At 33.5% G+C, this 15018-nt stretch overlaps 1 protein-coding gene across 2 annotated transcripts in view; it reads left to right on the top strand.

Moving 5' to 3' along the window:
* Positions 1–15018, top strand: part of LOC106673850 (ABC transporter G family member 23-like) — a 60648-nt gene that overhangs the window by 41095 nt on the left and 4535 nt on the right. For both annotated transcript variants that reach the window (XM_024227279.1, XM_024227280.1), the window contains exons 3-7: positions 12207–12339; positions 12409–12563; positions 13117–13224; positions 13292–13385; positions 13443–13589. In XM_024227279.1, coding sequence (XP_024083047.1) covers positions 12207–12339; positions 12409–12563; positions 13117–13224; positions 13292–13385; positions 13443–13589 — 637 coding nt within the window. The remainder of the gene's footprint in view (positions 1–12206; positions 12340–12408; positions 12564–13116; positions 13225–13291; positions 13386–13442; positions 13590–15018) is intronic.

The following is a 15018-nucleotide window of genomic DNA, read 5'->3' as shown; positions in this document are numbered from 1 at the left end:
ATACATATCAACGAGAATATGTGATATAATATGGCCAACGAATTTCAAAATCACATTTTTATTGTGGTCGCCAAAAAGAAAATCTATACCCTCAAATGGTCAAAGTACAATGAACTAATAATTAACGAGGTCAATATGAATTCGGAAAAAAGCGAATGATGTCAATTTCACCTAAGCAAATAGGATCAACTAAAAAATAAAAATAAAACGATAAACTGTCTTAAGACATTAGACTATTCTGAAATGTTCTAATTTTCTTTCGGATTTTTGATTTTCGGAAAAATTGATTGTCGACGTTAGTTTAAAAATCAAGTGAACACCGAAAATGATGAGAACTGGTTTCCCAAAGTGAAGTCACCATCATAATTTTTTAATGGTTCATCATTATGACGGGACCATAAATTTTTTAAGGTTTTAACTGTGGCTTTTCATATTTAGAAAAATAACTATATCAGCATCATTCATCAAAAGAAAAAGCATCAGGCCTAAGAAAATCTCATCAAATTAGAAATTATCCAAAGTAGTCGCCCAAAAAAAAATTCTATGACTAAAAGTAAAATAAACTAATTGTAAACGGAGTCAATTAGAATTCAAAAGGAAACGAATGATGTCAATTTCGCTCAAGCAAATAAAAACAAATTAAAAAAAGATGACGAACTGTCATAAAACATTGGACTATTCTTAAATGTTCTCAAGGATAGATTAAAAGGTCAAGACAAAGATACCAAGAAATTTTCGGAAAAATTGATGGTCAACGTTAGTTTAAAATCAAGTGATCACCGAAAATGATGACAACTGGTTTCCCAAAGTGAAGTCACTATCATAAGTTTAGTTCATCATTATGACGGGACCATAAATTTTTTAAGGTTTTAACTGTGGTTTTTCATAATTGGGAAAATAACTATACCAGAATCTTTCATCAAAAGAAAAAGCATCAGACCTCCCAGTGTAAAAAATCTCATCAAATTATTTTAAAAAAATTCTCTGACTAAAAGTAAAATAAACTAATTGTAAACAGAGTTAATTAGAATTCAAAAGGAAACGAATGATGTCAATTTCGCTCAAGCAAATAAAAACAAATTAAAAAAAAGATGAACTGTCTTAAAACATTGGACTATTCTTAAATGTTCTCAAGGATAGATTAAAAGGTCAAGACAAAGATGCCAAGAAATTTTCGGAAAAATTGATGGTCGACGTTAGTTTAAAAATCAAGTGATTCAATTTCGAAAATGATGAGAACGGGTTTCGCAAATTGAGGTCGCTATCATAATTTATTAATGATTCATCATTATGATGAGACCATAAAATTTCTAAGGTTTTTAACTGTGGCTTTTCATAATTGGAAAAATAACTATATCAGAATCTTTCATCAAAAGAAAAAGCATCAGACCTCTCAGTGTAAAAAATCTCATCAAATTAGAAATTATCCAAAGTAGTAGCCAAAAAAAAAATCTTCTCTGACTAAAAGTAAAATAAACTAATTGTAAACGGAGTCAATTAGAATTTAAAAGGAAACGAATGATGTCAATTTCGCTCAAACAAATAAAAAAAAATTTTAAAAAAATGACGAACTGTCATAAATCATTGGACTATTCTTAAATGTTCTCAAGAATAGATTAAAAAGACAAAAATGCCAAGAGATTTTCGGAAAAATTGATGGTCGACGTTAGTTTAAAAATCAAGCGATCACCGAAAATTATGAGAACGGGTTTCGGAAAGTGAGGTTACTATCATAATTTTTTAATGATTCCTCATTATGACGAGACCATAAATTTTTTATGGTTTTTGACTGTGGCTTTTCATAATTGGAAAAATAACTATATCAGAATCTTTCATCAAAAGAAAAAGCATCAGACCTCTCAGTGTAAAAAATCTCATCAAATTAGAAATTATCCAAAGTAGTCGCCAAAAAAAAAAAATATCTTCTCTGACTAAAAGTAAAATAAACTAATTGTAAACGGAGTCAATTAGAATTCAAAAGGAAACGAACGATGTCAATTTCGCTCAAGCAAATAAAAAAAAATTAAAAAAAAATGACGAACTGTCATAAATCATTGGACTATTCTTAAATGTTCTCAAGAATAGATTAAAAGGACAAAAATGCCAAGAGATTTTCGGAAAAATTGATGGTCGACGTTTGTTTAAAAATCAAGCGATCACCGAAAATGATGAGAACGGATTTCGCAAAGTGAGGTCACTATCATCATTTTTTAATGGTTCATCATTATGACGGGACCATAAATTTTTTAAGGTTTTAACTGTGGTTTTTCATAATTGGGAAAATAACTATACCAGAATCTTTCATCAAAAGAAAAAATCTAAAAAATCTCATCAAATTAGAAAAAAAAATTCTCTGACTAAAAGTAAAATTAACTAATTGTAAACGGAGTCAATTAGAATTCAAAAGGAAACGAATGATGTCAATTATGCTCAAGCAAATAAAAAAAAAATATTAAAAAAAAATGAAGAACTATCTTAAAACATTGGACTATTCTTAAATGTTCTCAAGAATAGATTAAAAGGCAAGACAAAGATGTCAAGAAATTTTCGGAAAAATTTGATGGTCTACGTTCTGGTATAGTTATTTTCCCAATTATGAAAAACCACAGTTAAAACCTTAAAAAATTTATGGTCCCGTCATAATGATGAACCATTAAAAAATGATGATAGTGACCTCACTTTGCGAAACCCGTTCTCATCATTTTCGGTGATCGCTTGATTTTTAAACTAACGTCGACCATCAATTTTTCCGAAAATCTCTTGGCATCCTTGTCCTTTTAATCTATTCTTGAGAACATTTAAGAATAGTCCAATGTTTTATGACAGTTCATCTTTTTTTTAAATTTGTTAGAAGCATCAGACCTCCCAGTGTAAAAAATCTCATCAAATTAGAAAAAAAAATTCTCTGACTAAAAGTAAAATTAACTAATTGTAAACGGAGTCAATTAGAATTCAAAAGGAAACGAATGATGTCAATTTCGCTCAAGCAAATAAAAACAAATTAAAAAAAAAGCTGAACTGACTTAAAGCATTGGACTATTCTTAAAGGTTCTCAAGGATAGATTAAAAGGTCAAGACAAAGATGCCAAGAAATTTTCTGAAAAATTTATGGTCGACGTTAGGTTAAAAATGATGAGAACGGGTTTCGCAAAGTGAGGTCACTATCATAATTTTTTATTGATTCATCATTATGACGAGTCCATAATTTTTTTAAGGTTTTTAACTGTGGCTTTTCATATTTGTAAAAATAACTACATCAGCAGAGGAGCGTCGGTGGCCGCACCGGTTTAGGCGTTGACACGGCGCTCATCATTGTGAAGTAAAGGTCCCGGGTTCGAATCCAGCGGCCCTGCATTCTAGCTCGACATACTTACAAATAGGCTCTTTTTCAAAACCACCGACATCCCGAGGGTTGATATAAAAGATAAAAAAAGATTTAAAAAAAAACTATCAGCATTTTTCATCAAAAGAAAAAGTATCAGGCTTACCAGTGTAGAAAATCCCATCAAATTAGAAATTATCCAAAGTAGTCGCAAAAAAAACACTTCTCTGACTAAAAGTAAAATAAACTAATTCTTACGGGGTCAATAAGAATTCAAAAGAAAACGAATGATATTAGTTTTGAAAGTCAAGTGAACACCGAAAATGATGAGAACGGGTTTCCAAAAGTGAAGTTACCATCATAATTTTTTAATGGTTCATCATTAAGACGAGACCATAAATTTTTTTAAGGTTTTAACTATGGTCTTTCTTATTTTTAAAAATAACTACATTAACTTTCTTCATCAGAAAATAAATCATCATACCTATAGAAATATCATCAAATTAGAAACGATCCAAAGTCGTCGCCAAAAAGAAAAGATTACAAATACTATAAAATAAATTAGAATAAAGTCAATATGAATTAGAAAGAAAGCAAAAAATGTCAATTTCATCCTAGCATATAATAGTCAATAAAGAAGGACAGAGAGTTGTCTTAAGTTATTGGACTCTTCCAAAATATTCCTTGTCAAGAATAGATAAACAGATTGTCATAGCTGCCGAGAGATCTTTAAGGAAATTGAAGGTTTACGCAGTTTAAACATCACGGTAATACAACAAATGTCGACACAACAGGTTTTCCCAAAGTGAGGTCACCATCATAATTTTTTAATGATTCATCATTATGATGAAACCATAAATTTTTAAAGGTTTTACCTGTAGTTTTTCATATTTGGAAAAATAACTATATCAGCTTCCTTCATCAAAAGAATAAACATCAGATCTACCAGTTTAAAAATCACGAGAACATTGAAAATGATGAGAACGGGTTTCCCAAGGTGAGCTTTATTTTTGAAAAATATGTTGGCTTTCTTCATCAGAAAATAAAGCATCAGACCTATAGAAATATCATCAAATTAGAAGTTATCCAAAGTAATCGCCAAAAAGAAAACTTCTCCCACTAAAACTAAATTAAACTAGTCGTTAATGGAGTCAATACTAATTCGAAAGAAAAAATGATATCAATACCACCAATAAAATCCAATAAAAGAACTGTCTTAAGAGATAGGACTCTTCTGAAATATTCGTTCTAAAGGATAGATAAACAGGTTAGGTCATAGCTGCCGAGAGATCTTTAGGGAAATTGAAGGTTTAAGTAGTTCAAACATCACAGGAATGTTGACATAACAGGTTTTCCCAAAGTGTGGTCACCATCATAATTTTTCAATGATTTGTAATACAGTTTTAAAGTTTGACCTGTGGTTTTTCATATTTTGAAAAATAACTACATCAGTTTTCTTCATCCGAAGAAAAAGCGTCAGACCTATCAGCAACAGGTTTACGACTACACTATACGACTCACCTCACAGAAAACCATCACCAACCCTCAAAAATACAAGACCATTAGACAAATTCATAGGACCGACAGGACTGAAAATAAAGGACAGCTAAGATCATTTAGGAAGAATGCTGGCAAATCTACGCGATTTACCTCACAGAAAACCATTACGAACGTTTAAGAATACAGACAAGCATGAAACACATAAATAGGACAGACAGAACAAAAGATAAAAGACCGGAACACATAAGATCGTTTAGATAGAATGGCACAGACGCCATGAGCACATTAAACACGATTAGCACATCGTGAGATTTCTCCGAATTTTTTTTTGATCTAGCTATCCTTGCTGTTATGTGACACTGAAGATGGCGAAATGCCGAAAGGGGTCTGACCAACCCAGCGATAATAGTCGGGAAAAAAAGTCAACGACCAAATTTTATATAAAAACACATGAAGTTTATTGGTTCGCCTGTTTTTGCGCTTTTTCATCTTTCCTGATCACTAAGGTTCAATTTTAGCTTTTTTAGATCGATACGAACGATAACAGGCCCCAATCTTACGATATAACGTTTACTATGCTATTTCAACATTCCGATTAGAAAAAATACGAAATTATTTAAATTAAATTAAATGTGTGTATAAACAATAACAAAATACAATAACTGGTTTTCACCCCAACCTACCCGTCAAACCCCTAGATAGGGTGAACACTTTTTTTATTTTCATCCCTATACATTGAACGTAATACAAGAACGAAAGTTTTTCATTTTAAAACATTTTCCGTGAAAGATTTTTTTTTAAATTTTTTTTAAATTATATGTTTTTATTAAAACTGGTCTTATTAGACCAACCATTAATTTTACAATAATATTATAGAATAAATAAATGTTTACACTCTTATAAACCCATTGGTACAATAAGATTTACATTTCACTATTCACAATTCACTTTTAACTACACAAGTTCATATGGCTTTGTTCTTTTTATTCTTCTGACCATGTTTCGGTTATGTAAGAGTTTGGTCGCTTCCACATTCTCGTGCTGGCTGAGGCGAGCCTGGTGTTTGGCGGCAAATCGTTGTATTTCCGCCGTGACTTCAGGGATCTTAAGATCTCTATGTAAGTCCTTATTCCTTATGTACCAAGGTGCATTGACCATGTTACGTACGATTTTATTTTGGAGTGTTTGTATGATTTTGATATTGCTGTGTTTGGTACAACCCCATAGTTGAATACTATATGTCTACATAGGCTTTATGACTTGTTTATATAATAATATTTTATTTTGTATAGCAAGATTGGAGCCACGTCCTATCAACCAATATAGTTGCCTATACCTTCAACCTATTTCTGTCCTTTTTTTCTTCACGTGTTCTTTCCATCTCAGCTTGGCATCTAAGGTCATTCCCAGATATTTAGCTGTATTGCTGTATGGTATAGTAGTTCCATCGATTATGAGCGACATGGTCCACCTTTTTGTTTGTAAAGATTAGATGGACTGATTTATGCTGATTTAGCTTGATTTTCAATTTTTTTGTCCATTCGTTTATCTTATTACATGCATTTTGGAGGATTTTGGTAGAATGGGTGATAGTCGGTCCTAGTGATATCACCGCTGTGTCAATCTGCAAACGTTGCAATTTTTACTCCATCTATTTTCGGAAAATCACTGGTGTATAACAAGTAAAGCAGTGGACCTAATATGCTACCTTGTGGCACTCCTGCATTTATTGTTTTTAATTTTGAATATTGATCTTCTTGTTTGACTCTAAACAGTCTGTCAGTTAGGTAGGAACTGATAATATCGACATACTGCTTTGATAGCATACCTTTTAGTTTACTGATGAGTCCTTCGTGCCAGATCTTGTCAAAAGCTTGTGAGACATCAAGGAAGATAGCAGAACAAATTTGTTTTTCTTCGAGAGATTTTTCTATTATTTCTGTTACTCGGTGAATTTGGTCTATTGTTGAGTGTCTTGTTCGGAATCCAAATTGGTGGTCAGGAATGATTTTATTTTTTTCAACGATGTGTTTTATTCGTTTTACTAGTAACTTTTCGAAGAGTTTAGACACTGTTGGTACTAGCGATATTGGTCTATATGATTTGACTTCGTTCGCCGGTTTTCCTAGTTTTTTTATCATAATGACTTCTGCGAATTTCCAGATGCTGGGAACATATTTAAGTCAGATTGCAGCATTAAATGTTAGTTTAACTATACCCTTTTTTGGCAATTGTTTTAGTATTTCTCCAGTGATAAGGTCATATCCTGGAGTCTTTTTAGCGGGTAAATTTTTAATTTCTCGTGCTACTTCTTTAGGTGAGACTATCTTTATATTTTCTTCTTGTGGCGAGGTAGTTACTTCAAGTATGTTACTATTGATGATTTCATTTGGTTTGAAGATTTCAGCAAGATAACTAGCAAACAATTCGGCTTTTTCTCTGCTATCTTTCACCCAAGTACCATCCTCTTTTTTTAATGGAGGAATTTGGCCGTGAAAGATGAAATTTAAATCTAGTTCAAAAACCTCACTGAACACTTTTTTTTTGCTTTTGCGATTTGGATTTGAAATTAGCATTAGAAAGCGTATGAAGATAATTGGGCCAAGAATCGTTCAGCGTCGTTCCGGCTCAGGAAGTGAGGTCAAAATTGGTTTTTCAAGGTCTGATCATGTAACTGGATCTATGTATATTTTATCCGCTACCTGTTGAAAGAGTGAAAGGGGTCAGGCTCACTTTCAGAATCATTTCACGTCTTGATTTAATACCTCATCAACTCTTTTTTTCTATTTACAGGATGATCCTTCCTTTCATCCTTCATTTCAATCGCGGAAGTACTGGACACACAAGGAAATCGACAAAATTTAAAAATTTCCGTTTCCTTCTTGACTGTGAAATGTCAACCAAAATATCTCATTCAGAAAACACGGCAACCAGATTTTCAACCTTTTTCTTTATTCGTAATAAAATTTTCACATTAATTTACCTTAATGTTTTGGAATCGTTTATTATTATGCCAAAAAATAATATCAGTCTCAAATCGACCAAAAGGTTGGTCAGCGTGCCTATTTCTGACCTAAACAAATTTATCTCAAATTCAAATCTAAAAAAAGATTCGGTAAACAATTATTTTTACATTGGTTTATTGTTGGGATGCATATTTTAAATTATTCAGCCTTGTTATTTACGGTTAAAATGGTTCATGTTTTCTCTTATTTAGAACAACAATTAAAATTTGTTTACGTAAAATGATAACAAATTACCCATTACAGTTCGTGGTCCGATTGACCAATTAACTTTTTTCAATTAATTAATCTTTATGAAAGAAATTAATCTTTATGGTTGTGATAAAAAAGTCAGTGTCACGAGCGGGATTCGAACCCACGACCTTCGGCTAAATACGCCGCTGTTCTACCCACTTGAGCTATCGTGACACTGGGTCGTGGGTTCGAATCCCGCTCGTGACACTGACTTTTTTCATCTCAACCAATACCTTTCATAAAGATTAATTAATTGAGATAACAATTAACATTGTTTTCTTTCTGGTCAGAGATTAAGTAGGATATATTTAAATTTAATTTAAACCTCGTACGAAATTGTATTATATAACAAGCATACGTCCTGAATTTAATTTTTAATGGAAATACAAGGTGGATAATACATAGTTGCATTTTTACATTTGAAATTACAATGAGTTGATCTTCTGCATGCATATCAGGCTGTCGTGTGCAAAAAAAAAATTAACTCTCATGCCAATTATTTTTTTTTTTTTTAATATAAAAGTATTTTTTGTGAGGAATTTTCACGCTTCAAGGCAATATTATGAAACTCGTTATAGAAAATGGCAAAAAGGAAAAAAAATTATGGGAACTCAGAAACATATAAATAGGAAAAGTTACAAATTATATAACCTTCGTTAGTGACCAGGGTCGACGACAAAATATAGCTTAACATCTGTCCAGGAAGCCTTCTTAAAATTACTGGAGCAATATTCAAGGACAGAAAAGGCATATCCGAGAAAGTCCTCGTAATCAAAAATAGAGAGTATTTGAGAATTTTGGGATACAGGTCGTCACAAATGTTAATAATTAATGCTTCGACCCACTAGTCATTAGCATATAAAATTTTGTTTCCAATGCATAGAAAAAATACCCAGAGAGAGTATAGACAAATAAAAGACAGGTACAAAAAACTGATAGAATCAGAGTAAAAAACACTTCGCACAAAACTATCACGAACACTCGACAACGCTCACAAACTTTAAAATAACTTCAGGACCTACATGATATGGATGTACATGGATAAAAATAGTGACAGAGAGGAAAAAATGAAATACAGGAACAAAAAACACATAACGTCGATTAAGTACAATGGCGGACACTCAAACAAATATCACGTCATACAAAATCATCATGAACACTCGACAACACGCACAAATAACTCCACGGAAAGCCAGAAAATTGGATGTACATGGATAAAAGTAGAGACAGGCAGGAAAAAAATTAAAAGGCATGTACATCGAACATATGAAGTGATTTGGAGAACTTAACACAAAATCACGACAAACATATGAACAAATTTAAAGTTACTACATAATATACGAAAACGAAAGAAAAAATACAATCACGCTGGAAGAAAAATAAAAGACACTAGAAATAAGAAATAACATATTTAGTTACAACGGTAGACAATCAGGCTAACCCACATTTAAAATTAGTACAAAAAATGGTGAAAAAATGAATATGCTCGACAAAACATAGAAATACAGGAAGAAAAATAAATATATGTTACAAAGAACATACAAACTATCATCATTTCACACAAATCTCCACGAACACTCGACAATACACACAAACTTTTAAATAACTGCATGTCAGACAAAAACGACGCATTTTGACGTGCAAAGAAAAAATTCGGACAGACTGGAAAAAATGAAAGACGCTAGAAAGAAGAGATAACCCATTTAGGAACAATGGCAGGCAATCAAGCTAACGTCACTTCACACGATACTACCACGAACACTCGATAATACATCCTCATTTAAAATCAGTACAAAAAAATGGTGAGAAAATTAATATACTCGAAAAAACATATAGACATATACACCCTCATTTAAAATCAGTACAAAAAAATGGTGAGAAAATTAATATACTCGAAAAAACATATAGACATATACACCCTCATTTAAAATCAGTACAAAAAAATGGTGAGAAAATTAATATACTCGAAAAAACATATAGGCATACAAGAAAAAAATAAAAGGTACAAAGAGCATATAAAACCATGTAGGGAAAATGGTGTATTGTCAGGTAGTAGTAATTACATGACGTACAAAAAGGACGCAAAATTAACGTGCAAAGAAAAAATTCAAACAGACTCGAAGAAAAATGAAAGGTGGAAAGAATAGATAAAATCATTGAGATTTAATTATGAACAATCAAATTAACGATTATTTGGAGGTCGTGAGATGCGGTCTGGTGTGACGTAGGTTTTTAGAAAAACATTTTCTTTATCGTGCTAACGTTTCGATCTTTATTGGGATCATCTTCAGGGGTCTCAAAGTGTTTGTTTTCTGAGTAATTTTGTCATTTGCGCGTGCTGAGGGCACTCTCAACTCGACACTCAAGAATAGCACAATTACGCATAAAACTTGAGCCCTGAAGATGATCTCAATAAAGATCGAAACGTTGACACGATAAAGAAAATATTCTTCTAAAACCTGCGTCACACCAGACCGCATCTCACGGCCTCCAAATAATCATCAAGTAACGGTCACTAAACACCACACAAAAAAAATTAACATCAGATCAAACAAAACCACCACAGACACGCGTCAGTACATACAATCTTTAAAATAACTTTATCACCTACGACAAGGATGAAATATGGATATCCATCTGAAAAAATACTGGCAAACTAGAGAATAAATAAAAGACAGGCGAAAAAAAGTAATTTGGTAGACAATCAAACTAACATCACTCAAAACAATCACGAAACACTCGACAATACAACCAAACTTTAAAACTTCAAGACGTACGAAAAGGATGAAAAATAGATTTACATCGGGACAAATCAAACAGACTAGGAGAGAAATAAAACACAGGTACAAATAATATATAAAGTCATGATGAAATTACGCATCTGACAGACCAGAACGGTGAAGATTTGCGGACTGAAAGATTTAACCTCCGAATTTTTTTTATTTGTTTCATAATCATTGACATTTAATAAGCACGTCCGGTAAAAAAACGCATGATTTATCTTAACGGAAGTGGGCTATTTTATTTCGCATTTATTTACATGTTTGGCAAGAAAGAACGGAAATTATACTTCTCTGGATACCGCCTCTTTACAATCCTAGTTGAGCAATCAAAATAATATCTTAATACTGAAGTGGTTTTATACAAGACTTGTGCTGTAGAAATCCTTGCTTTTTATTTAATTGTCTATTTTATTTCCAACAATTTCCCAGCGTAGGCAATCACGTTAATGGTGGCAGAGGGAAAATAGCCGGAAAATTACCGCGGAAAGGAGATTTTTTTAATGAAAAGACGTAAAATGGATAATGGGCAAATTTAGTCGGTTGAAAACGCAAACATTGGATTTTTCAGAAATCCCTCATTTCGAATCCTTGAATTCCTCACTATTCTGGTCCCTCGGGACAGTTTCGGCTTTTCGCCATCTTCAATGGTGGGATTATGGAAATAATTTATTTTAAAGCCTTAATTTTTTACGAACACATAACTAACGACTAACAAATGTAACATAAAATTTGTTCATTTTTATATATCGTCACGTTACACAATGTTAATCGTTTATTGCTAAGTAGTTCCAATTATTTAGTTTTGCCAGTCCAAGCTGTTTTGATATTATGTTGCCTATTTTCAGTAGTGGTTTTGTGTTATATTAATAGAGAAAATCTGACAAATCAAAAACCGAGAATAGGCCAAAAATTTGTAAGCGACCAAGCTACAGGTTCACCCGCGAAAACGTCAAAAAGAATCTCTCTTAAACATTTTCTATTATTAAATATTTACCAGTAATTAATCTTTTTATGTAAGGTTTTGGTTGAGATGAAAAAGTTAGTGTCAAGAGCGGGATTCGAACCCACGACCTTCGGCTCAATACGCCGCTGCTCACTTGAGCATGACCTCGATCCAGTCGGACATCAATTCCCCAACTCAACCTTTCGAATTTTCCCTCTTTTATGCCATTTTTCAATCGAATCCCGCTCGTGTAACTTTTTCATTTCAACCAAAACCTTATAAAAAAGATTAATTAATTGAAAGAAGTAATTTGGTCAACAGATCACTAAATATAATGGATTTACGAGTAAATTAAACATAGGGCAATGATTACATTGAATTTGATTTATGATTTTTTGCAGATATAGTTTGTTGGGGCCTAGTGGCTGCGGGAAGACGACCCTCCTCAGTTGCATTGTATCGAGGACACATCTTGACTGCGGATTTATCAAACTTGGTGTCACGAAAAAGTCGGAGATCGGTTATATGCCACAGGTTAGATTTTGATGTGGCGTGTTCTACCGCCAAAGAACCAAGTTTTATAAAACACTTTACTTTCTGTAGGACATCGCCTTGTTTCAAGAATGTACAATAAAAGAGATATTCAACTTCTACGGCACTTTGTACGGTATGAAACCCCACGAGGTAAAAATGAGGATGAAAGAGCTCTGCGGCATGCTCGACCTCCCGCCGTACAACAGATTTATTCACTCTCTGAGGTAATTTGTTCAAATCTAATTATACATTATCCATTTTTAGCCTGTTGTTCAAAGCGTTAATTGGGTTTGGAGAGCGGTGGTTTTGAGGTCATACCCCGGAGCGCAACCTCTCTCATACGGTTTGACTGACAATGCGATTTCCGCTAATCGTATCGGATTGAAAATGTTTCATGATACGAGTTTCGAAAACAATCTAGGTTAACTTTCAAACTTATAAACTTTGAGATATTTTTTAATGATAGTTTTGCAACATCTCATATTTGTGCAACACAGTGGGCAACATATATTCCCGAAAGTTGTTTAGTTTAGGGCCACCTTTATACGTTGAATGTCATATTATTGTGGTTATATCCGATCCTCTTCTGTTTAAATCACAGCAGATTTTCTGCTGAACCATATTTATCAAATGAATTAACGAAATTACAGTAAATCGAATAGTATGATATGAACAAATGTGGTCATTCCCAAACAATCATTTATTGATAACTTTATTCATTGCTTAATATCCTAGTGTGGCTTTATTCTTTTATGTTGTTTTTCCGTTTTGTTACAGCGGCGGACAACAAAGAAGGGTTTCTTTCGCAGTAGCTCTCTTATACAACCCACCGTTGCTAATCCTTGACGAGCCGACTGTCGGAATGGACCCAGTCCTGTGTAAGACGTACGTTCCGCCTTTTTCATGGGCTAGAATGTTCCTATGATCTGTTCTGATTGTTCTTTTACGCCAGGATATGGGAGTACCTCCTCGCCCTGACGTCGGAACACGGCAGGACGATTATCATAACGACCCACTACATTGAAGAGGCGAAGCCTTCAAACACGGTGAGTGTCGAAACAAAAAAGAAAAAGGAAAAAGAATTGACCAATAACCTATTGTAGATCGGGCTGCTGAGGAAAGGGGTTCTGCTCACGGAAGAGTCTCCGAAAAGGCTGATGGAAAAACAAAATTGTGATAATCTCGAAGAAGCGTTTTTAGCGTTAAGCACGAAACAGCATGAACTGATCAAGGCTGAAAAACAATTTGGGGTAAGTATGTTTTTGTTGTTCGAGGCGTTAAAATACATTATAAGCTTTTACCAATTACTCAACACATACCACACGCTCGAGTGGGCAAGTTTTTGAAAATTTACTCTACAACATACGTTACAACACAAAAAAAGGGAAAACATTGATACTCTGAACTATAAAAACAATGCACGATACCCTCGAAAGTCGAAACGAAAGTATCAACACCCTGAAGCATNCCGAAATGTCGAAACAAAAGTATCAACACCCAGAAGCATTGAAACACCAAAAATCCGATTTGACAGCTTGGCATAAAAGAAAGTCTTGGCAGTTATGGCAAACAGAGTGGGAAACGACTTCTAATGTCAAACTTAGGGAGATAAAAAACACTGTAAAACCTTGGGCCTCATCTCATAGAGGTTCCAGGCACGAAGAAGTTGTCCTTGCTAGGCTCAGAATTGGTCATTGTAGGCTTACTCATTCTTATCTCATGGCAAAAAAAGAGACTCCGCTTTGTGATGTTTGCACAGAAAGAATAACAGTTAAACACATTTTGACAAATTGCAAAAAATATGTAGAAGAAAGACATCGTTTGGAAATTCCAACCAACATCAAAAACTCGCTTGGTGATGACTTCGATCAGATAGACAAACTAGTAACCTTCCTTAAAAAAACTAAACTAATTTCGGAAATATGAAGGTAAAATGATATAATAATTTAATACAAAATCATTCAAGTTCAGTATGCAATGATCTGTAATCCACTCAATGTTGGGAGGTGTCTTGGGGTGCGGTTTGGGTGCCCATCTGGTGGTGGCTGTGAAGGGGTGTCCGGAGCGTGTGATGCTGCCGGGGCCCTGGTTTCCGCTATTGGGGGTTCCTGAGCTGTGGCCCACTCACCACCCAGCTTGAAAGTTTTTTAAGGCGGAAAATGACCCAAAGCGGTTGATCGCCTTTTATAATGTATAAAAAAAAAATTGAAACAAAGTATCAAAGCATCGAAACCAAATTATCAATATCCTGATGCATCGAAACAAAATGATTGATAATCCGAAATGTCGAAATAAAGGTATCAACACCCTGAAGCATTGAAACAAAGTATCAAAGCATCGAAAGAAAATGATCGATAATCCGAAATATCGAAACAAAAGTATCAACACCCAGAAGCATTGAAACAAAGTATCAAAGCATTGAAACAAATTATCAATACCTTGAAGCATCAAAACAAAGAATCAAAGCATCGAAACAAAGTATCAAAGCATTGAAACAAATTATCAATACCTTGAAGCATCAAAACAAAGAATCAAAGAATCGAAACAAAGTATCAAATCATCGAAACAAAATGATCGATAGTCCAAACTATCGAAACAAAAGTATCAACACCCTGAAGCATTGAAACAAAATTGTCAATACCCTGAAGCGTCGAAATGGCTATTAACCCATTTTATTTC

This window comes from Cimex lectularius, unplaced genomic scaffold, assembly GCF_000648675.2.
Source record: "Cimex lectularius strain Harlan isolate CLEC.00 unplaced genomic scaffold, Clec_2.1 scaffold42, whole genome shotgun sequence".
Lineage (NCBI taxonomy): Eukaryota > Metazoa > Arthropoda > Insecta > Hemiptera > Cimicidae > Cimex > Cimex lectularius.
The sequence above is the reverse complement of the archived record's forward strand: the minus strand, read 5'-3'. Positions and strand labels throughout refer to the sequence as shown.